General features: G+C 45.2%; 1 protein-coding gene across 4 annotated transcripts in view; it reads left to right on the top strand.

Moving 5' to 3' along the window:
• Nucleotides 1-23,692, top strand: part of TTC6 (tetratricopeptide repeat domain 6) — a 230,889-nt gene that overhangs the window by 37,340 nt on the left and 169,857 nt on the right. For all 4 annotated transcript variants that reach the window (XM_075613298.1, XM_075613300.1, XM_075613299.1 and 1 more), the window contains 3 exons: nucleotides 1,778-1,937; nucleotides 9,341-9,445; nucleotides 11,780-11,887. In XM_075613298.1, coding sequence (XP_075469413.1) covers nucleotides 1,778-1,937; nucleotides 9,341-9,445; nucleotides 11,780-11,887 — 373 coding nt within the window. The remainder of the gene's footprint in view (nucleotides 1-1,777; nucleotides 1,938-9,340; nucleotides 9,446-11,779; nucleotides 11,888-23,692) is intronic.

The raw sequence follows: 23,692 nt of genomic DNA, 5'->3' as shown, positions 1-23,692 counted from the left end.
AAGGTGTGAGTGCATTTGGATATTTGAATCTTTCGCACATTGATAAAAGAACTACTACACTAGACAGTATTAAGCAAATATTCTTTTTATTTTTTTAACGTGGTCTTTGCGCACTCGTGAAGAAAGAACAACTTTGACTCATTATGTAAAAGAAATGGGTACAACGTTTATAAAAAGATAGCTGAATCTTCAAAAGGTGCTGGATCATAAGAGTAGTCCTAGCCACACTACCTATGGATAGATGTCGGCAAGGAAGGATGTATGCAGCGCGCTGAAAGAATCAAGCATAAAGTATGCTACTGTATAACATGCATTTACTTAAAGCAGCAATACTACACCCCCCCGTCCTTTTTTTTAAATTTTCTTAATTGTATATGTAAAGCATGTGACAATGTATAATTCTACATTCTTACCTAAGCTGGCAATTGTTTGATGTGCCTAAATCTGTTATAAATCTGTACAAATCCTGGTTCTGTGCCTTACTAAGTGGCCGCCTTCTAACTTTTTGCTGCATGTAACATTATATTACTAAGTGTAACACATTATTGTTACAACTTTCAGGACAATAGACAGCCTGCTGTTTGGAACACAGCAACAGATCTGTTTGTGATACTTTGTTGCCAAAGGGCGGAACTCAAAAAGGTGTGTGTCAGAGCCTGTTTCAAAAGGAGAAGTGGATATGACTTTCTAAATGTTTGCTGTAGCAACCAAGGGATGATCTGGACATTAAAAAAATCATTAAAATCAAGGAGTTAAAAAAAAAATGCAGACAGTATGATCTAATAGTACAGAACTGATTTTTTTTTTTTTTTAAAGCATATAGGATTTTTCACGTGTTGCTGCTTTAGCGCTTAGTGCAGGACAAAAGAACAGAATTAATAACATTTCAGGGCAACAGCCCTTTTGTCAGATCACCTCCAGTGTTAGAGCAGCAACACTAGTCAACATTTAAAGCTGCAGACCAAGCAATATCCTACATGTCTGTTTATTTCTTCATAAATCCGTTCTGTACTATGAGAAAACACTTGTAGCGTTTTTATTTTTTTTTTAAACTCTAAATTACATTTTAAATGTATTATAATGTAACAAGCGATTTTTGTTACTATAGCAACCATTTACAAAGTCACATCCCCTTCCTCTTCTGAAACAGACTCTGCGACACCCCTTTTGGAGCCCTGCCCTCTCTCTAGCAGTGCACCAATTGTATCTAGTGACTGCCTGGTCACATGATCTTCCCCACGAGAACTTTGCATCTTTGGTCCTCTTCTGCTGCACTGACAGCCATTTACTGAACCCCCAAGCCGAATCTTCACCGATCAATCCCAGGCGAACGGATTGATGGGCAATTTAGCTAATTACTTTTAAAACGGTAGCTTGGACTGCTGCTTTAAATAGCAGATATGGGAGACTCACCTCCACCCTTTTGGCGCAAAAAAGTTCAGTTTTTACAGCCATTATCAGTGTGTCGAGGCTTCTCAGAGGGGGAGGGCTGTATTCTCCTTCACTCCCAGTACTTCCGGGTTCTGACATCATCAGACGTGACGTCACTCATTATCCAAGCTGGTCTTCATGTTGCCCTGAAGTTGGATGGCAGGTTTGCTTTCAGTCTTCCACTGAGAACCCGCCTGCTACAGGAAATGAAAATACGACTGAAATGTTATTGCCTGCGAGTCTGTACCAAATGTGAACCTTGTTATGTTGCGACCTGAGATCAGAATAGATTCCTATAAAGTATAAGCTCCATGTACTAGACAGACTTTCTACTCTGTTTCTGCAGGATTCTGCAAGAGGGGTTACCAGTGTCGGCCTTCCAGATCCATGATCAGAGGGACAGTGTTATCACTCTTCCTCCCCACAGTGCCCGCAGCCTAGAGGAGTGGCAGAGAATAGCTGAATACTACGTGGAAGGTCCACGAATAGAGCTTGTCGGAGAACAGGTATGAATAGGACAGGTGTCTGGGGAAAAAGGTTTTTGGGGTTCTTGAGAAACAAGATCCTGCAATTCTTTATCTTAACGTGGGTCTGTTAATCTGTAAAATGGGATGGGCAACATGTTCTCTTGAAGGGGCAATCCAACGTAGGACCAAAAGTGTTCTAGGACATGTTTAAGATGTTACTTCTTGATACATCTTGGTACATTAGACATGGTACAATTCACTTATTTATACAATTCCATTAATTTGTTACATACATCATCTTTGAGAGTAAAAGTAATTTAGATACAAAGTTGTGATGTAGTGTCTTCATGGCCGCCAATAGAAATCATGGGGCCCAGGACAAATGAAAGGAGCAGGACCCGCCCCCACCCCAACCCATAGCGCACCTACCACGGGAATTTTTTTTTAGCTCGCAACTTTTTCTTAACTGTTTTCTTATTGTAATACGGAAAAAAACATTACAATGCAATCTGTTTATTTTACTGACTGGGTGGATGGGTGGGTCGGTGGGTGACTGGGTGGGTGGGTGGGCGACTGACTGTGGGGGTGGGTGGGTGACTGACACTTGACTGCCTGGGTGGGTGGGTGACTGTCTGGGTGGGTGGGTGACTGCCTGGGTGGGTGGGTGACTGACTGCTTGGGTGGGTGACTGACTGACTGCCTGGGTGGGTGACTGCCTGGGTGGGTGACTGACTGTCCAGGTGGGTGAGTGACTGAGTGGGTGATTGACTGGGTGGGTGGGTGGGTGTCTGACTGACTGACTGACTGACTGGGTGGGTGACTGCCTGGGTGAGTGGATGACTGACTGCCCAGTTGGATGAGTGACTAGGTGTGTGACTGGGTGGGTGGGGGACTGACTGCCTGGGTGGGTGGGTGACTGACTGCCTTCGGTGGGTGGGTGGGTGACTGACTGCCTGGGTGGGTGATTGACTGATTACCTAAGTGAGTGACTGACTGACTGCCCAGGTAGGTGAGTGACTTGGTGGGTGGGTGGGTGAGGACTGACTGCCAGGCGCGAGGGGAGCTGGGATGGCGAGCGTGAGGGGAGCTGGGAGGGCAGTCTCGGGCTCGCCCAGGCGCTTCCCCTCCCTCCTACGTTGGGAGCGGGGGGAGCGGATCCACCGTGCTTCACTGCGCATGCGTGCCGAGATCTCTGCGCATGCACACGGGGATCGCTGGCCGGCTTTTTGCGCAACAAGCCCGGGGACCCGATCGCGCCGCCGCCATACTCCGCAGCATTTTTTTTCCGTGACACTTTTTCAAAAATTATTATTACACCGGGCCCGGCAGACCCCCCCTATTGGGGGCCCTGAGTGTCTTACAATACATTACAGTACAATATAATACAATACAATCAGGGCCGCCGACTGATTTCCTGGGGCCCAGGACTAGAGCTTTGCCCTTTGCCCCCTTTCCCCTTTACCCCCCCGTGTCAGCGACCTTGTGAGCCCTCCCCTTTCACACAGGTATTTCTCTCCCCCTTCTGTTTCTCACTCTTCCCCACTCACTCTCCCCCTCCCTGTCTTACACCACCTCTTCCCCCCCCCCCTCCGTTATCACTCAATTACCTCCTCTCAAGCAATTACGCTCCCTTAATCCTCCCTCCTCACACTCATTTCCCCCTCCCCTGGCCACACAATTCCTCCCCAATACCCATACAATTATCACTCCCATACTGCCCACACATTCTCCCAATACACACACAATACCCCCTCCCAATTCACCACTATCCCCCCAAATACAGACAGCACTACACTTCCCAAGATACAGACACCATTCTCCCCCCCTAGATACAGACATCACTACATGCCCCCAGATGTAAACCCCCCCCCAAATACAAACACTCCCCAGATACAATCACCACAACCACCCCCCCCCCCCGATACAGTTACCACTACCCCCTGATACAATTACCACAACACCCTGATACAATTACCACAACACACCTCAAATACAATTTACCCTGCCCCCACAAATACAATTCATTACTCCTACCACAAATACAATTTCTGCCCCCCCCCACAAAAACAATTACCGCCCCCCCACAAATACAATTACCACTTACCTCTGGTTGCCGCAGCCAGACCCCGGTTCTCCCCAGCTGCTGCCGCCTTTTTTCTCACTGGGCCAGCTTCTCTCTCCCGCTGGTGTGCACCAGAAGCTGGACCTAACTTTCGGGTGTAACCAGCTTTCGACGCGAGAAAGAGGACGGCGTGGGAAGCGGCAGGCAGCGGCTGGGGAGAGAAGGGGCCCGGTGGCAGCAACCAGGGGCCCGGAAGCTGGACGCAGAGACCGAGCCCAACTTCAAGCACTGGCAATCCGGGCCCCCCACAGCTACTGGGCCCGGGACACTTTTCCCAGCTCTCTTCCCCTGTTGACAGCCCTTAATACAGTACAAGGGTCAGTGTGAGATACAGGAGCACTGTAGCTACAGATAAGTGTGTATAGTGTCTGCGGACAAATTTCATTTAGATTCAAACTATGACATATGACATTTTGAGGATTCCCGGAGAAGCCAGATCCCACTAAATGTATCCAAAGATCCATTCATCAAACTCGTAAGACGTTCCATGAGATTAACCTCTTATTTTTTGTAATATCGTAGTTATAGGAGGTGGTTCCTCCTACTTCTAGTAGTTTGCGATAACGCATCTGGTTACCGATAATCAGCATGAGGCTAATATTTAGAGCCGTTTAGTATTTGAAATAATATTGTTAAGTTCGTTTGTAAACATAAGTTGTAATGTAGGAGGGGTTTGATTTCCTCCTGCTGCTCCATTTTGCTGCTGTGTGTTCAACAAGAGTTGCAGAGCCATTATCTTTATTAAAGCTTATCTTTATTAGCTCTTTGATAAGGACAGGGTGAGATAGGGGTAAACAAAACCCTTGATTGACAAACACTTCCTCATTCAGTGGCCCCTAAGGCACTGATTATACACTCCGAGAGTGCGAGCTTCTACCGTGCCGCGCGGCTGCAGAACAAGCAATCCCTGCTCATAGTGTTGGTGGCGATGAGGGGGCGTGGCTGGGCGTGACGGACGCGTCACGAAGCTGGTTCGCCCTCATTGGCTGCACCAGCTCACGTGACGCGGACGTCACGCGGCAGCCGCCTTAGAAGACATTATTTATTGTCTCCTCAAAAAGCTGCCGTGTCATCGCGCCTCTTCGCGTGCAGGCACTTGGCTAACTGCTTTAGCCAATTACTGAAGTGTGCTTGACGTGCACGCGCACGCAGCAACTCCACTATAAGCTCGGCTTAAGAAATGCAATTTGTAATTAATTTCCAGATAAACAAAACTAGTTAAATATTTGCTTTTAGCATGGTTAGATTAATGTAAAGAAACCAATTAGATTGTTAAAATGGTTTACAAGGGGGTTGTTTTTTGGCCGGTTATGTGGGATTGCACCCTTAATAATACCCACAGTTTGCAACTGCTGCTTTTTGCCGCTTGTTTGAATGATTATACGTGTCAAAAAGTATAAACCAAGAAGCACAACATATTAAAGATACAATCTTTAATACCCTAAATAAAACAGGTTTTGTTTATGTCAATGTCATCACTAGTGTTGCTCCTCTTCCACTAGTGAGTAGTTATAGCAGGGGTGGGCAACTCCAGTCCTCAAGGGCCACCAACAGGTCACGTTTTCAGGATATCCCTGCTTCAGCACAGGTTGCACAATCAGTGGCTCAGTCTTCGATCTCATCTGTTACACGTAATCTCACTTGAAGGGGTTTATTCACAAAACAGTTTCTGTATTGTATGTCTTTATTTCTATAGCGCCAAAAGTGTACTCAGCGCTTCACAAAGAATACAGTACAAGGAAGTATAATAATACAATAAGTGCAGCAAAATCAGACAATAGGAAAGGAAATCCCTGCCCTGAAGAGCTTACAATCTAAGAGAATCTACAATTCAATAACTGTGCAGTGCGAGCTGTATGCTGTTATTACTCCACCTATAAACTGTGTGGTTTTCCAAGTAAACACTTTTTCTTTACTGTGTAGTATATGTAGGTTTTTTATGGATGGAATATTTTCACATTTTTGGAAATGTGTTTAGATGACCAACTAATTAGGGAATTAGATTTTCCGGCAGCTTTCAATACGCAGTGCTCTACACACGTGCTATTTTTTCAGTAGCAATACTCCTTCATGTTAGCATTATGGTCAATTGTAATCTCACATAATATTACAGGTACATTACCGGATTCACCCATGTAATTCCTTGTTATGCACTCATCATATTAAATATTGGGAATTCCACGAACCCCTAATTGATTCATCTTATTGGCTATTTATCAAACTACTGTTAGAAAAACTGTGGAACCAATCCCGGGCAGTACAGGGGGGAGAACGCGCTTAATAAGGCCCCAAACTGCACCTCGGTGTGTGCAGACAGCATGGGTGGTATAGCTGACAATATCTGCGGGAACTGCCAAAGTCACGCCCTACAATGCCTTGCCGCTGTACTGTATACTGTAGGTGAAAAGCATTTTGGGTGGAGCCCTATAGAAATTGGTGCTCCTAATTTCAGATATCTAAACTATTTCTTCCTGAGTTTTGATAACTCTGAAAACGTTTGGTGTCAACGGCACAAACTGATTTGTAGTGATAATACCAATACAGTTGATGAACCCAGTGTGTTATAGTAATGGATGATACCAGTACTGTTAATACATGTCAAAGGTAGCTCCGTCGAACAGGATAGTCTGGGGTTGATACTCCATGAAAAACCTAATGTGGGGAAGAAACACAAATACAGAGTATGTGGTGCATTAACGTTTTACTCTAACACATATATAACACAGAGGGGAAATGTCGAACTCGCAGTCTCCCCACTGGTAGCGTGCAGAGTGACTTGTGGTGCACTCCAACCCTACTCCGGTCTCGTCAGCTGTCCATCCTGCGCGCTTCCATGCGCACAGTTTACTGAGTGTTGAGGTTGGGAGACCGCAGGTGTTTTGGCTGCACCTGATTGGAGCACTTTATTAGTCACATTGGTCTTAGACTTATTTACACCAGAATCACGCTATAAGTTTGCGCCTTTCATACCTATGAGTTTTAGCAGCACCTGATTTGCAGCCAGGAACCTATGGCATATAAATGAGAATATTTAAGTAATAATCCCTGAAGAACAGGACATTACTGGCCAATAATGCCCTGGCTGGAAGAGTTGAAGGCCCGAGGCGAAGCCGAGGAACTTTAACCCAGCCAGGGCATTATTGGCCAGTAATGCCCTGTTCTGAGGGGATTATTAATATTATAGGCTAAATGTAGGCTTTTTTCATAAAATAATAGACAATTTGTAAAGATATATAACTCGAAACTACGCTGATGCACCTGTGTAGGAAAAAGAAGTAAAGTAGCAAATGAGAGGGGAGAGAGGTGGGGAGGGGGAGAAAAGAGAGAGGTGAGGGGGGGAGAAGAGCGAGAGAGGTGGGGGGGGGGGGGGGAGAAGAGCGAGAGAGGTGAGGGGGGGAGAAGAGAGGTGAGGGGGGATTGAGAGAGGTGGAGGAGGGGAGAAGAGAGAGAGGTGGGGGGAGCGAGGTGAGGTGGGAGCGAGGTGAGGGAGGGAGAGGAGAGAGGTGAGGGGCATAGAGTGGTGGAGGAGGAGGGGAAGAGAGAGGTGAGGGGGGAGAGAGGTGATGGGTGGGGGGGAGAGAGGTGAGGGAGGGGAGAAAGAGGTGAGGGGGAGAGAGGGGTGAGGGTAGGGGGAGGTGTTGAGGGGGGAAAAGGGATGAGGGGGGAGAAGAGGGGAGGGAAGAGGTGGGTGAAAGGGAGAATGGGAAGAGAAGTTGGGGGACAGTGATTTTAACTACAAACTAAAAAAAAACAGATAAAAGAGAGCCTGCATGTGCTGTGAGAGGGAGCCTGCATGTGCTGTGAGAGGGAGCCTGCATGCGCTGCCATGCTGTGAGAGGGAGCCTGCATGTGCTGTGAGAGGGAGCCTGCATGTGCTGTGAGAGGGAGCCTGCATGTGCTGTGAGAGGGAGCCTGCATGTGCTGTGAGAGGGAGCCTGCATGTGCTGTGAGAGGGAGCCTGCATGTGCTGTGAGAGGGAGCCTGCATGTGCTGCCATGCTGTGAGAGGAGAGGAATAGAGATGCCGCACTCCCCCTGCAGCAAGTTGCCAAAAATTCCAGCCATTACTGAATGAATAATGCCCCGAATTCTAACCAATCAGAGAGCAGGGATTTCAGCAATGCCCGGAATTTTACTGCTTTAGCCTATAATTGTTATTACATACTCTACTAATTTATTGCAATATGCAATATGTATTTCTAAGCTAACAATGGAAACTATAATTTAACAAGTGACAACCTGAGAGGGAAGAATATGATAATTAAAAAGTCACATTAAAATTTGGATATGTGAAATATTACATAGTTTAATTTCTATTAATGAATTAGCATATTAATTTGAAGACTTTCAAAAATATGGGTTGATCTCAAAACACATTTTGGAAGCTGTGTTATAAAATAACAAGTTATATTGTAAATTGCGTTTTGCAATCTCAAGAAGAAAATCAAGCATAAAAAAGTACCCCAGAGTACAAAATACAAAAATAGTAATCTGTAACTCACATGTAAGTGTGTGTCCGTTGTCACATGAGTTATGTGAGTTACAGATGACTATTCATGTCAACAATATACAGGCAGTCCTCGGTTATCCATCAGAATCCGTTCTGCAAAGCAGAGTTGGATAGTGAAAGTGTGGTAAAGCGAGTCCCATGTTAATCAGCGGTGGTAAGCGGCGAATAAGGCATTCCGGCGGCGGAAAACGTCCCCAAAGAATTGCACTGTGATGCCGTCCATTGTAAAGTGAAACGACGGATAACAAGGACCGCCTGTATGATATTTTATATTTACCCCATGTGCACTTTTTCTTGCTTGTTTTTCTTCTTGGGATTTCAACGTGTGGAGCGGTTTTGCGCATAAGATGTGGGATCTTGATCGCATTTTTGCTAGAAGTCCTTGTTGCAAAGGTGGCATTTACACAGTTGCCTTCTGTAACCTACATGTACCAATAAAAGGACTATTAACATAAAGCGGTATATTTATGTAAAATGGTCTATGTGAACATAGGTGAATGATCTATGCTACTGTTGTACAAATATTTAATTTAGAGCACTTACATGATCAAAACAGACTGAAGCGCTATGTAAAGAAGAACAACATAGAAATAATATAGAATGTACTCTAAAAATGCATATGTGTAATACTGAACTTGAAAGCAGGATGTATTTGTTCTTGTATGTCCAAAATGGGTAGATTTCTGGAACGGACACCAGAGGGAAACATACACTGCATGATTATACCAGACTGACAACAACCAGTGATCAACACACACCCATCTCTTTAGTCGTTTATTCTCTTATCTTTCCTTTTGTCTTTTATCTACAGGCATTGCTAAGCTCTGAAACCCTAAGGATGTTTTGGGCTCTCGCTCCCCCAAAATTCTCGGCCCCCCTGTCACTCATTCAGAAAACGGTATTCGCAAAATACGAGGTAAATATTGTGTGGACTTTTATAGTAACTGGGAAAGGAAGGAGCTGGTATATTTTTGAAGAGATCATATTTAGTAGTGAAGTTGATTATCTTAGTACATCTGGCTGTTGGGTATCTGTTCCATGTAGAACCGTTTGTGCTGGCTTTACCACTTCTTTTCTATATTTAAATATGTTTATTAGCTATAACTGTTGGCTTTAGAGCCACACTTGAAAAGAACACCATAGCAGTTACACCAATGCAGGCAACATGGACGTGTAACTGAGAGAAGAACGTTATGACGACCTCTTATGTCATTTGGGAAATGCCAGCATTGTATCCATCTTTAATTATCCCACTGCATGTGCAAAATTTGTCCCGGTTTGTCCTGGGAAAAATATGGTCACCCTAACAAACCTACCTTTTGCCATTGTTTCTTAGCCATACAGTGCTTCCACTGCACCCAGAGCTTCTGGGAAATGACATACAAATGAGCACTCAGTGTGTCATTTTTAATGAATGTCCAAACAAACAAAACCTTCAATATCTTGGCTTTTAGCATGGTTATTCAGGCAATTAGATTGCATATGAAATACAAAAAATATAGAGCTTGCAATCACCCTTTCTTGATGTATATTTCTGGTGCTCCAGTCCAGTACCTCCACTAACGGGTACACTCAAAATGTACAAAAAAATGAATTTAGACCGGCTGTAAGAGACGTAGAGAGGTACAAACAGGGACACAGATTTGGGGGGAATTAAACCATGGCTTTATTCAGCCCATCACTTTAAACAATGCAGAAACCACATAAATAAACAAATAAACAGTCTATCCCTTTGTAAGGACTAACTCATTTCCCCAGTCCCTATCTGCAGGGTTGGTAGGATAAGCCCCTTACCAACCTATGACCCCAAAGTCTAAAGAGGTGCCTGTAAGCAGGGGCTCTTTGTGTCAATCTCTGAGTCTGGTTTGTGTCTGTTGAGGGTCCAGCCTCTGGCAGGTTCCTGGGTCCTCTGTGTCCAGGAATAGAGGTTCCTGGTGTCTTGATATCAGCACAGCCTTGTGCTCAGCGCACTCAAACAATAAATATTTGCTAACAATGAGTAATATATCAAAAATAAATGTAATCAACATTTAAAACAAATATTTTGACAATAACATTTAATCACAGTGACAAATTGATACTCCCAGAGAGTGTAAATAGCAAATAAAAATAAATTTTAGAGATACATATTTACCACGTGGGTTTCCCAAACAATCAACACTATCGTTTCAGGGCTCTTGCTGAGGAGGGGGCAAGGAGCCGTGAAACGTTAGTGTTGCTTGTTTGTGAAACCGAGGCGGTAAACATTGCCAATTAGATTGCACCCTTAAATGTTTCAAAATACATGGCACGTACCCCCTCAAATAACAACAGACACATTGTGGAGGGAACAAGGCCACAGCTTTATTTATATTTTTAACTGAGTTTTACCAACTCTTTTTTTACCACCTGCCAGGCACCTGACTGTTGTTCAGAGCCCCCAACAGCATCGCTGTGGCTCGGGATTATATCAGGTATCCTTATACGTCTTGGGCTCTCCAAGCCTGGCAGGCCCACCACCCGCCTACTGCTGTGATAAATCCTATAACAAAATACATAGTAATATTATCCCTTTTTTACATTTTTTTTTTGAGGAGGACAACAAAATAGTAAGAAAATAACAAATATGAAAGTCAACATAGGGAGAGTGGGCGGGGATCTTCTCAGTCCGCCGGGCCGTGTGGGAATAGGTCCACTGCCCTGTGCACCGCTGCTATTATTGCCTCCCTCCCACGTGTTACCAACTTCTCCCACCACATCTGCCTGCATGTAATCTTGCTAATTCACTGGTTATTGTAAAAACCTGGGGATCTATTTACTAAAGTGTCATGTTTGCAAAATGAGGTAAACCCAACGCAAACAAATCTAACCAGTCTTATAAAAAGGAAAAACCCCAATTGAATTTGATATATTTACTTTGGTTTAGATGGCGCTGTTTATTTTCCGACGCCTATACCCCAGTTTTGAAGCCAGCAGGTTTTTGTAACTACACTCCTGGTCTGGTTTCTTGTTGTGAAGCATAAGAACACTGATGTGATATGTTACAACTGTAAGCCTGGTTCCTCAATGTTTGTATGTGTGCAACATGAATGAGTGCTCATTTTAATGTATGACTCAAAAGCTGTGAATGAGAAATAGGTTGAACAGCGCTGGTCCATTCTGCACACTGGAGATTTGTAATTAGTTTTGCAGCTGTGAATTGCAGTGTCTTTCACTTATCAACCTCCATGTATAGTTGGCTGGTAATATTTATATCTTTTTTGTGTTTCAGAGTTGCCTGGAGGAACAGGGTGAGATAAAGGAGGAATGTTCCTCAATGCAGCAGGAAAGCGAATCTTCGGAGGATGAGCAAGTAGAACCCGAGAACCAATCACTTCTGGTAAGAAAAAGAGTGAGATTGTCTGCTGAAGGAGGGGCTCAGTGAGTAAAGGCACTAAAAAAACAACGACATTGGGCCCCATGCAGTAAGCGCCGATAAAAAAAAATCACCATTGTTTTTAAATTGCCATTTTTGACAGCGTTGCTATCACAATATGCAGAAAGCCCCGAATACCAGTGAAAGCAACATTTGCAATAATGGCAAGTAGCCGGCGACGTGAAGCTCGTCTCTCTGAAAAGGGCTCACCCGGCGAGTTCTATCTGCTGCAGAGAGAGCGAGCCGCCTCTCTCTGCGCAAATCTCGGCCGAAAATAATGTTTATAAATTTTAATTTTATTAACAGTGTAGATGAGCAGGGGGTCTCTGCAGCAGATCCGCGTTGATTTCATGTCCGGGGACCCCCTGCTTCCCGAGATACAGGCCCCGTTATGGGATGCCGGTATCTCCTATGCATGTGATTCCCACGGTCACGTGACGCGAGACATTTACATGCATACAGTAGGAGATACCGGGGCCTGTACCTCGGGAAGCAGGGGGTCCCCGGACCTCAAATCCATAAGGTTCTGCTTCGGAGACCCCCTGCTACAATACACTAGTATTAAAAATGTATATTAAAATATGTAATAACCACCAATACACAACCCACCCCCTGATCCCCCACATAAAACCATTATTTATTTTAATAACCACTATAAATGACCGACCGCTCAGCCTATTAGAACAGTTAATTATTCCACCGGTGAATAGGGACACGGGGAACCTGTAACGCATAGAGTGTAACTTGACGAAATTACACTAGATCCCAAGCCATCACCCAAGACACACAATTGACAATATTGCCACAGGAAAATTTCTCCATCTAAGACGGAATTGCTCCACAATCAAGGAATATAAGATACAGGCAATAGATATGACCAAACATTTTGGAGAGAGGCCATAGTCACAAAAATCATTAAAAGAACATACCATCGAGCCCTCAAAACTACCAGACCAAAACTCCTGACTAACAACAAGATCAAAAATAACAACAATGCTGATACGATAAGGTTCATTGGCACGTTCAGTAGCCAATGGGGGAGCATTAGAGACATCATGACCAAACACTGGCATATTTTGATGGAAGACTGTGATTTGACTAAAATCTTAAAGTCCACTCCAAGTATGATAAGTCGGTGAGCCTGTAATCTTAAGGAGAGACTCGTCCACTGTCATTTTCGGAAGACAACAACAAAAACATGGCTGGGACCAAAACCGTCGGGAATATATACATGTGGGAGGTGCAAAGCGTATAGTGCCATAACCTGCACTAAAGAATTCTCTAATTCCACTGAATAAAGGATATTTAAAATCAGGGAATTCATTAACGGGGGGTGATTTATCTGATTAATTGCATATGTGGCAATATGTTGGAAAGACTCATAGGCCCCTGAAAATCAGAATTCCAGAACATATTGGATCTGTTCACAATCAGTTGGACACCTGTCACGGGAGACCAGCACTTTTAACACCTTAATACCAGGAACCTTTGATTGAGCAAAACAAGAGATAAAATAAATTGTGATTTATTTACAGAATGAACACACACACATTAGTTTACAAAAAACACTTTTATACACTTACGGGGACAGGGTAAAACAAAATCTTCTATTCCCGGAAATAAATCTTTAGAAATAGAGTCTCTAGGCACAATTTCCCAAGAGCGGTAGTTGTGCACAAACAGAGCCGAAAACAGTCTTTGAACAGTGGCGCCGCTCGCAACCCCTGTTTCTCCTCCGAAGCTGCTTACTTCGTTCTACCGCTGTAGAATTGGTTCTGGATTCCTTAGTTCGTAAGAACTCGTGACTTGGGTTACGATGGTATCAAGTTTAAAATCCAGCTTAGATGAATCTGACTCCCAATCGGCTGCAGGGATTCTTATGCAGTAAAAATCCCTATCTGTAAACTCTGCAGCCAATCTCTTTCATGGGAATAATATTCCAACCTATCCCAGAGTTGGTTTTCAAATTGGAGCGGAGCGCTGGGTGACTCAGGATTATGAAAAAGAAAAATAAATGCAATAGTGCAGATGGTATAACAATGATAGTCTGAATAAAAATGTTCTCTTTAATAGTTGTACTCACAGATTGTACTATCAAATATAAGCGTATCAGAGACCCTTCTCTCTCTGATGGGAGCCCTTTAATGGATACCCCTCAGAGTGGTGTCTTGATACAGGAAGCTTGTAGTATGGATGGTCAATTATTCTCCCAGGGGTATGTGAAAGTAAAAGAGAGAACGCACAATAGAGTAGTATAGTCTAAATTGTATTAGCAGCAATCGATTAATATATGTATAATACACTCACATTTTGTAATAAAATAATGTTCGAGGGAGAGGACAGCTGTGGATGGAGAACGCCGGTTTTTCCAGGAGCGGCGGAGCCCTTCCGCATACGTCACGGATACCCTCGTCACGTCCTGTGTTGTCTTGGGTCAGGGCGGAAGAGGCTGCCTGGTGTGTCCGTCTCCTGATGGTTTGCCAGCAGTTGTCTCCCGATCTCCTCAGCACAATCACCTCCCACAGCGGATCGATTCTACGCGTTTCGCTGTGGCTTCTTCAGGAATCGAATTGCACTTTAATATTTATATATTTTTTCACACATTGGTGAAGGTCACTAAACACAATTTGTGTATTGATTATTAATTGAACATCACTGTCACGTATATCGCATAATTACTTAATTATTTAATATTCACTTATCTTTGAGAAGCGCCCGGTTTTTATTCTTTGTCTTTGCTATCCCAGAGTTGCCTATACTTGGCAAAACCTGGCAGAGGGCTTCTTAGTTTGCTAAGGGCATGCGTCAACCTCGCACATTTGCCGCTTAGCATACCAGACCCAGACCCCTTCCCTGGCGACATTTTGTCTGAGCTGGACGGCCATCTAGACCATTTGCCCGGACATTTATTAAGATGGATAAACTTGAATTACCCCTCCCCACTTAACACCTTAGTCGGCTGAAGCCTTTTAACTCCGGACTTTTACAGACATCTTGGCTCTGAGCCAGCGGGGTGTCTTAGAAGTCCGGGCTAAATATGTGTCGCTTACCTCACAGGAATTTCCTGCTATGCATTGCTAAAGTACAGTGATTAAGTACACAAGTACACAAATGAAGTGTTTCTTCTATTCTGGCCGTCTGAATGAAAATCCCCTTCTGCCTATACTGTTGGAACAATAAAAATAGGGGGACTTTCATTCATCAATTTTTATATAACTTTATAAAAATTGCGCTATAAACCTTTTCACGATTTTACCCAGCCAGCGCTCACAGCAAATCTCAGCGCGCTAGGCCCTTCCTAGCAGAAGTTAGCTAAAAGCCGTGCGCTGTAGTTACATAGTAGATGAGGTAGAAAAAAGACGTAGGTCCATCAAGTTCAACCTGTGCTAAATTTAGACAACAGTGGTGTGTGCTGCTGGGTTTTAAAACCATTTTTCCGTTGCGCGGTTACAGGGAAACACTGCTACAGTAATACATTTCATAGTTAGAAATACATTATTCTCGCCACCTTATACCTGGTGGGAGACACACAGACATGTTTATTACAATCACAGTGTCACTGCCATTACTGGGTCGCAGAGCTGACAATCTACATTTCCCCAATAAGGCTATGGGGCATCCAGGCGGGCATAATACCTTTATTTATTGGCCTGGGTACCCCTTCACTTTCACAACACCCCTGTTGCGAGACATGTCACACAAATGCACCAGGGTAACAGCAATGTTCTCAAGTTCATTGGCATTGATCATATCCCATGGGGTTTACGGAAAGGGGACTGGGACAAGCGACTACTCCAAAAGGAATGCCAATGGATTTATACATTAGGAACTCTAACGCCGGAGGGAATGAATGAAGGTTTTTTATTTATTCTTCATTCTTGTGATTACGGAGGTGGGCCAAATTTATAGAGCCTTTTACCAACAAGCGAAATATATTGTCTCATTTAGACTTACCTTGATCTAATGATTATTTTGGAGATGACTCAGATACCAATCAAAGACACTAGTTATTGCTCACTATTTTTTTATTATACACTTGATACAGATTGTTACACATCCACACAGTTTCACACCAATAGTGGGGTTCCTGGTATATTTTGTAACCACGTTATAAGGGTTAGTGGACTGTTTTGACTCTCTTAGGCGGTCCAACTAGGGTAGCACAGTCCTACACATATACACACCTTATTTAACTTAATTTATCGTATTAGTTCTCAATTTATCATAACTACAAACACATTAATATCACTATTATACACCAATGAATATCTGTCTCAAACATTGATCCCTTTAGGACTACCAATATATGTGGTTACTCATCCATAATATCTTATAAATTGAAAAACTATCACAGTGTTTATTATTAAATATTATATATCCCAAATAATGGGATAGGTCCAAGATCTCCATCTAAGAGACAACTAGAATTGTTTACAGCATATAGGTATAGGACTCCCTAATTTATTTTAACATATTACCCACTGGTCATTCATTTTCTTTCCCTTAAATTGATGGCATTCAACACAATGATCCTTATTGTCCCTATATAGATTTGGAACAAGTTATCTATCACTCCCCTTATCCTGACTCATGCATGCAGCTTCCCTATAGAGTAAGTTGTCATTTTTGCACCAATAGATAGTAAAAATAACCATGTATTGAAGCATTGATACTGTCAGTGTATCTGGACAATAAATGCCTTTAAATTGAAATATTCATACATTTTAATCCGTCTACCAATCAGCTGTCAGCAATGTAGCACGGACGCACACCTCCTCGTTCCTAATGATGATTGGTGAAGGGATATCCACACCTTAGGGAAACAAAAGAGTATTTTAAGCAACCACGTTGCTGCGTACCTTAGCCCCTCCCTCCCTGAAGAAGTGTGTGGCAACACACAAAACGGTCGTCGGGTCTTGAGTGACGCCACGACGGTGGTGTTAGTGCAGGAGGCGACGCATACATGGAAGCAATTTTGAGCGTTCAGCAGCAGACATCAGCAGACATCGATACAGTTGTATAGCAATGATTTACAGCAGGAATGACAGTACCTCCGCATGTATCTAATACTACTAATGGGCTTATGCTATATTTATTGTATCTAGCCATACCAAGGGCTGTAGTGAAAAAAGGTATCATTTGCATATGGGCACCTTATCAGGTTACTATTTCTCACTCCTCTGCTGCACATCACAATTAAGCTAGATACTTCACTATACTACCATTGCTAGAGTGTAGCTATAGCTAGCTTTTGTAACCACCTACTACGTGTTTGGAAGCACTTCCTATGGAGATAGCTACAATAGTATTTTCTTTTGTAGCAATGATCTGACCATTGTCAGTCAATTTGAGTGTATTATCCCTCTGTGTCATTCTAAGCTGAGAGGAAAAAGTGCAATTCTGTGTGCAATTAGATTGTATTTTTGAAGTGAAACTTCTTTAGTGGCACCTATTCTGATGGAGTAAAATGGGAGAGATGGGGGACGAAATGTGAAACGGAAGTGACATTACGGCTCCCCCATCCCTCCCCCCCACATGCCTGCTGTGACATGCCGCTCCTAACGGCCGCCGCTCCCCCCACACACCCGCTGTGACATAACGGCCGCCGTTAACCCCATACGTCCGCTGCCATGGGTATACAAAGATGGCTGGCTCAGAGCTTCCGGTGTGGGTGTAGTTAGATGGCGGAAGCCCCGCAAGTCCTCCGTCTGTGAGAGGAGGAGCCGCTGCTCAGCGTCTCTCCTCCCTACCTCCGCTTCCCCTTCCCTGTGTCCTGCTGACTGAGCGCCGCCAGGGCCGGAGGAGGAGAGGAGCCCCAAGATCATGGAGGCTAACCGGATGATGGCGTCGCTCCTAACGGCCGCCAATTCCCCCCACACGCCCGCTGCGCTGTCAGCATATGCCAGCGACGTGCCCTGTCGCCTCCCACGGCTACTGCTCCAGTAACGCGGGAAGCGGGGGTTTGAGCGTGCCGCTTCCCACACAGCAGTGCCGGGGGGGGCCCCTCAAGCCCGACCCCCCGCGAGTCTGCAGCTCCAGGGGGCGGGGTGGGAAATCAGGAGAGAGGGGGCAGGACACAGAAAGAGAGACACACATACACTGACAGACACACACACATACACACACACACACACACACACTGACTGACACACACACATACACATACACTGACTGACACACACACACACACACACACACACACACACACACACTGACTGACACATACACACACACTGACTGACACACATACACACACACACATTGACTGACACACACACACACACACACACTGACTGACACATACACACACACTGACTGACACACAGACACACGCACACTGACTGATGCACGCACTGACACACACACACACACACTGACTGACACACACTGACACACACACACACACACACTGACTGACACACATACACACCCACACACTGACTGACACACATACACTGACTGACACACACACACTGACTGACACACACACGCTGACTGACTGACTGACTGACACACATACACACGCACACACTGACTGACACACACATACACGCACACTGACACACATACGCACGCACACTGACTGACACATGCAGTCACACACACACACAAGGAATTCACGCTTATTGCAAATACAGGGGATGTGTGCCAAGCACGCACGTTCTAAGTCCAAATTTATTTGCGTTTTGGCAATGAAATTGTATTTTGATTTTTAATTAAAACATCACAAACACAAATACAATTTCTGTGACAAAAGTCAAAGAAGTTTCACTTACTATGCGCGTGCACAGCACACACAGCTTTTTTTTTTTATGTTTTCTTGCTGGCATTGTAGGACATGGCCCTGCAGTATGCTGACGAGGACAGCCTTCATGGTAGCAGGGGTAAGTAGAACAGTTTTTATTTACTTTATTTATGCTGCCTGGCTAATGTTTGATTTAATAACGGGCAAACGAGCTATTATCCATTACCCATTACTGTACTGCATGATGTGTTTGGTGGTGGGAGAGGGAGGGAGGTGTATTTATTGAAATGTATGCCATCTTTATTTATTTTACAACAGAGTTGGTACTGCAGGCCAGTGGGGACCCACAGGGACCATCCGAGGACCCCCAGACACCCGTGGGAACCACCCGAGGGCCCTCTGACACCCGTGGGGATGACCCGGGGACCCCCAGACACCTGCGGCGACCACCTGGGGACCCCTTATGGGGCCCACAGGGACACCCTCGAGGACCACCTGGAGGCCCACGGTTACTCGCGGGACCACCCGAGGGCCCACAGACACCCGCGGGGACAACCTTCGGACACCCATGGGGACAACACGGGGACACCCTCTGGCCCATGTTATCAATACTGTGTTAAAATAAATAAAAATGGTTTTATGTGGGGGTACAAGGGGTGGGTTATGTATTGGTGCTTATTACATATTGTAATGTTTATTGGGGGCAGAGGGGGTGAGTGAAAGGCCAAGTACCCCCTTCACTCACCTCCTCTGCCCCCAATAAAGCTGCAGTTGTCCCTTAACCCCTTCATTGCCGTAGCGGTTAGCCGTTATGGTAATGAAGTTGCCTGTAAATGCATTCTTATTGCATCGGATTGATGCCGGGGGTTTCCAGTGCTGTTATTAATGAATGTTAGCTCCTGAGACTCCCGGCATCAATCTGATGCAGGAAAAATGCATTTTTTCCCCCCGAAATGCCGTCTTGCTGCTTATCGGCAGCTTCTCACTACCTTCTTGCTAACTTTTCCTGGAGAGATGATTTGGAGGGGAAATCTCCATTCTAGAGCGGTGATTAGCCTTGATAAGTTAATCGGGGCTACTAGAATAGCACGAGTTTGACAAGCTGGCGATAAGCCGCTTCTCGCAGCGCGTTTGGCTATTTTTTTTGCTGAAAAGCTCTTTTATCGCCGACTTATCTAGGCTTACTGAATAGCTGTAGGCTTTTTTTGACGATAAGTGGCTTATCGCTGCTTACAGCATGAGGTCCATTGAGTTTGAAGTAAAGGAACCTGGTTCAATTCCTGATGCAGCTGCCTGTGTACTTGGGCAAGTAATTTTTGAAGTGAAACTTCTTTGCTGGCATACCTACCAAATGAAAATTTACCTTGGAGTAAATCGCCTTCATGGTGACGGAAGTGCAGCCACGGAAGCGACGTCACTGCTGGCAGAAGAGTGTTGCCAACTTGGTGTGTATGCGGAGGCCTCCCGCACTCGGCGCGTATGTGCAGGAGCCGTTGCCGATGGCTGAGCGCGCCTGCGCAGTAGGCTCCGGGTTGGTGCGCCTGCGCAGTAGGCGCTGGCTCGGCGCTCCTGCACAGAAGGCACCAGCACACCAGCAGCAGGACACGGAGACCACACACACACACACACTGACTGCCGGCGCAATTTCCCTGACAGTAAATGGACTTCATAGTGCCGGAAGTTCAGTGCTGGAAGTGGTGGCTGGCAGAAGAGGCCATCACCGACGTCAGTGTTGCCAACTTGCAACAGCACCAGTCACCATAGAGGAGGAAGGCAGCGCTGGATCCATGGATGGACACACCACCACAGCCCCCTAAATATGGCTATAACAGCCATGTGAGGGCGTCCCAGCAAAACCCAGGACTAGAACCCTTGCACATGACTATCTGGCAACTTGGGTTTCTAATGTATTAATCAGTTCAGCATTGTTAATATTATGTATTTTTATCATCCATTTTAGGTTGGTTAGTCTTATCTTGCCCTTATAGACATAGGCAGGATCAAACTAATGCAAGCCTGGGGTACGTGATAAAGATTGGCGATTTTTATTTGCAGTGGCCCGATATCGCCAGGTATTGGAGTGAAGCAAGTAGCATGTGATTAGGTAATTAGCGGTTAATTGTTCATTGACATACATTTTAATGCTCATTTGTGATACTTTGTTAAATGTAACACTCTTGCACATATAATTAGGTGATGCATGCTCATTTTGTATTGTATTGTATGTCTTTATTTATATAGCGCCAAAAGTGTACTTAGCGCTTCACAAAGAATACAGTACAGGGAATTATAATTATACAATGAGTGCAGCAAAATCAGACAATAGGAAAGGAAATCCCTGCCCCGAAGAGTTTACAATCTAAGAGGTTTAATGGGAAACTTACAGAGACAGCAGGTGAGGGAATAAGTGCTGGAGATGGCAGTGCTTGGTCAAAATGGGTGGTAGGAGTGACTGCGTGTGCGACACTAGCCACAAGGGCAGGCTATTGGGATGCTTGATTTGAAATTTAAGGAAGGTCAGTGTTAAATGAAAAGGTTAACACCATTTACAGGGGAAGAGGTGTCAGGGAGGCATGAGTGAGATCAGGTGTGTATGTCTGGCTTCAGGCTTAGGGAAGATCCCAAGCAGCAGGAAGGAGTAGATAGAGGGTGTGAATAGAGGATTTGTGTGGGTGTTTTTTTTATTGAGGGATAAATAAGTTGTTGGGAGAGATGTGTATAAATAATGGTGCAGTGGGGAGTTGAGATGTTGTAGAGAACAGAAATGCTCACAAAGGAGTGAGGAAAAAGTAAACAGAAAAAGAAATAGGGAGGGCATAGTGAGATGCAGGAGGAGAGAGTTCCAAGGTACTGGAGGATAAAAGTGTACAAATAAATCACAGATGTTAAAAGTTAATGTCTCACAGTGGCTAAGTTGTAATGCAGAGTCCAGATCTTCCTCCAATCTTCACCTCCAATTTGAACTCCAAAATTAACTCTTTTAGACACTTTTGATGTACACTTATGATGTGACGCTTTTGATGTTACACAGCCTTATGGCTAAACAGCCATGCTACAGTGACTTAAGTACCCTATTCACATGCATTTGACTAACACTTAAGGGAGGGGTTTGTGTAATCAACTCAGATTTACAAAATAGTTAATTAGATTATCATTTCTCTCTCAATTGATAGGAATCAGCTCACAAACAAACCCCAAAAGCAAATTAAATCTTAATTTCTCTGGTTGGTAGAATGCAGCTCAATGACACATACCCCAAAAGCCAATTAAATCTTAATTTCTCTGGTTGGTAGAATGCAGCTCAATGACACATACCTGTTTGAAGAGATAAATTAGCTTACTTGCTAATTAGCGATCATGGCGTTAAATATAGCCCACACTTCTTGATGACACAGAGCGATATGAATATCAAAGTTTAGTCAATCTCGGGGGCCTAACAGTATATCAAATCTCTTCTTACATGTATCCAGTGTATCACCCATTAATGTCTCAGTTGGAAGCAAATTACGCGTTTTAACCTCTCTCTTATTCAATATGCTGTAAAGCAGGGCTGCACAACATACGGCCTGTGGCCCGCCTGGCCTCTCTGTGTGGCCCGCGGTGACTCCGTCCGGGCGCCAGTTAATTAAATAAATAAATTAAAAAAAAAAAGTTTAAAAAAATGGCGGCGATTCATCCCCCTCCCCTCCTCCACCGCCCCCCCCCTGGGTTTTGCAGTGTGCGGGGGCAGAAGCAGCATGAGGAGGATGCAGGATGCCGGGGAGGTCAGAGCATGCCGGGGGGCGGGGCTTAGTACCTGGGAGAGAGGATGTGCTGATCTAAAAGAGGTAGAGGTGTGTGTGTGTGTGTGTGTGTGTGTGTGTGTGTGTGTGTGTGTGAGAAAAACGGGCTGGTGGGGGGTGGGGGTGAAAAACGGGCTGGTGCAGAGGTGGGGGTGTGTGAAAAACGGGCTGGTGCAGAGGTGGGGGGTGGGCTGCTGACATGTGAGGGGGGGTGCTGACGTGAGGGAGAGTGGGCTGCTGACATGTGAGGGGGGAGTGAGCTGCTGACGTGAGGGGGTGGGCTGCTGACATGTGAGGGGGGGTGGGCTGCTGACATGTGAGGGGGGGTGGGCTGCTGACATGTGAGGGGGGGGTGGGCTGCTGACATGTGAGGGGGAGGGGCTGCTGGCATGTGAGGGGTGGGTGGGCTGCTGGCATGTTAGGGGGGGGGCTGCTGACATGTGAGGTGCAGGGGGGGGAAGTGATGTGAGGTGCAGGGGGGGTATGATGTGAGTTGCAGGGGGGGAGAGAGTGTCATATTGAGGAGAGGGGGAAAGAGTGTCATATTGAGAGGAGGGGGAGAGAGTGTCATTTAGGGGAGGGGGAGAGTGTCGTATTGAAGAGAGGGAGAGAGAGAGTGTCATATTGAGGAGAGAGAGTGTCATATTGAGGGGAGGGGGAGAGAGTGTTATATTGAGGGGAGGGGGAGAGTGTGTTATATTGAGGGGAGGGGGAGAGTGTGTCATATTGAGGGGAGGGGGAGAGTGTCATATTGAGGGGAGGGGGAGAGTGTCATATTGAGGGGAGGGGGAGAGTGTCATATTGAGGGGAGGGGGAGAGTGTGTCATATTGAGGGGAGGGGGAGAGTGTGTCATATTGAGGGGAGGGGGAGAGCGTGTCATATTGAGGGGAGGGGGAGAGTGTCATATTGAGGGGAGGGGGAGAGAGTGTCATATTGAGAGGAGGGGGAGAGAGTGTCATATTGAGGGGAGGGAGAGAGAGAAAGTGTCATATTGAGGGGAGGGAGAGAGCGTGTCATTTAGGGGAGGAGGAGTGTGTCATATTGAGGGGAGGGAGAGTGTCATATTGAGGGGAAGGAGAGAGAGTGTCATATTGAGGGGAGGGGGAGAGCGTGTCATTTAGGGGAGGAGGAGTGTGTCATATTGAGGGGAGGGAGAGTGTCATATTGAGGGGAAGGAGAGAGAGAGTGTCATATTGAGGGGAGGGAGAGAGAGTGTCATATTGAGGGGAGGGCGAGAGAGT

Source organism: Ascaphus truei, chromosome 9 (assembly GCF_040206685.1).
Source record: "Ascaphus truei isolate aAscTru1 chromosome 9, aAscTru1.hap1, whole genome shotgun sequence".
Taxonomy (NCBI): domain Eukaryota; kingdom Metazoa; phylum Chordata; class Amphibia; order Anura; family Ascaphidae; genus Ascaphus; species Ascaphus truei.
Note: the sequence above shows the minus strand (reverse complement) of the source record. Positions and strands in the feature narration are given on the sequence as shown.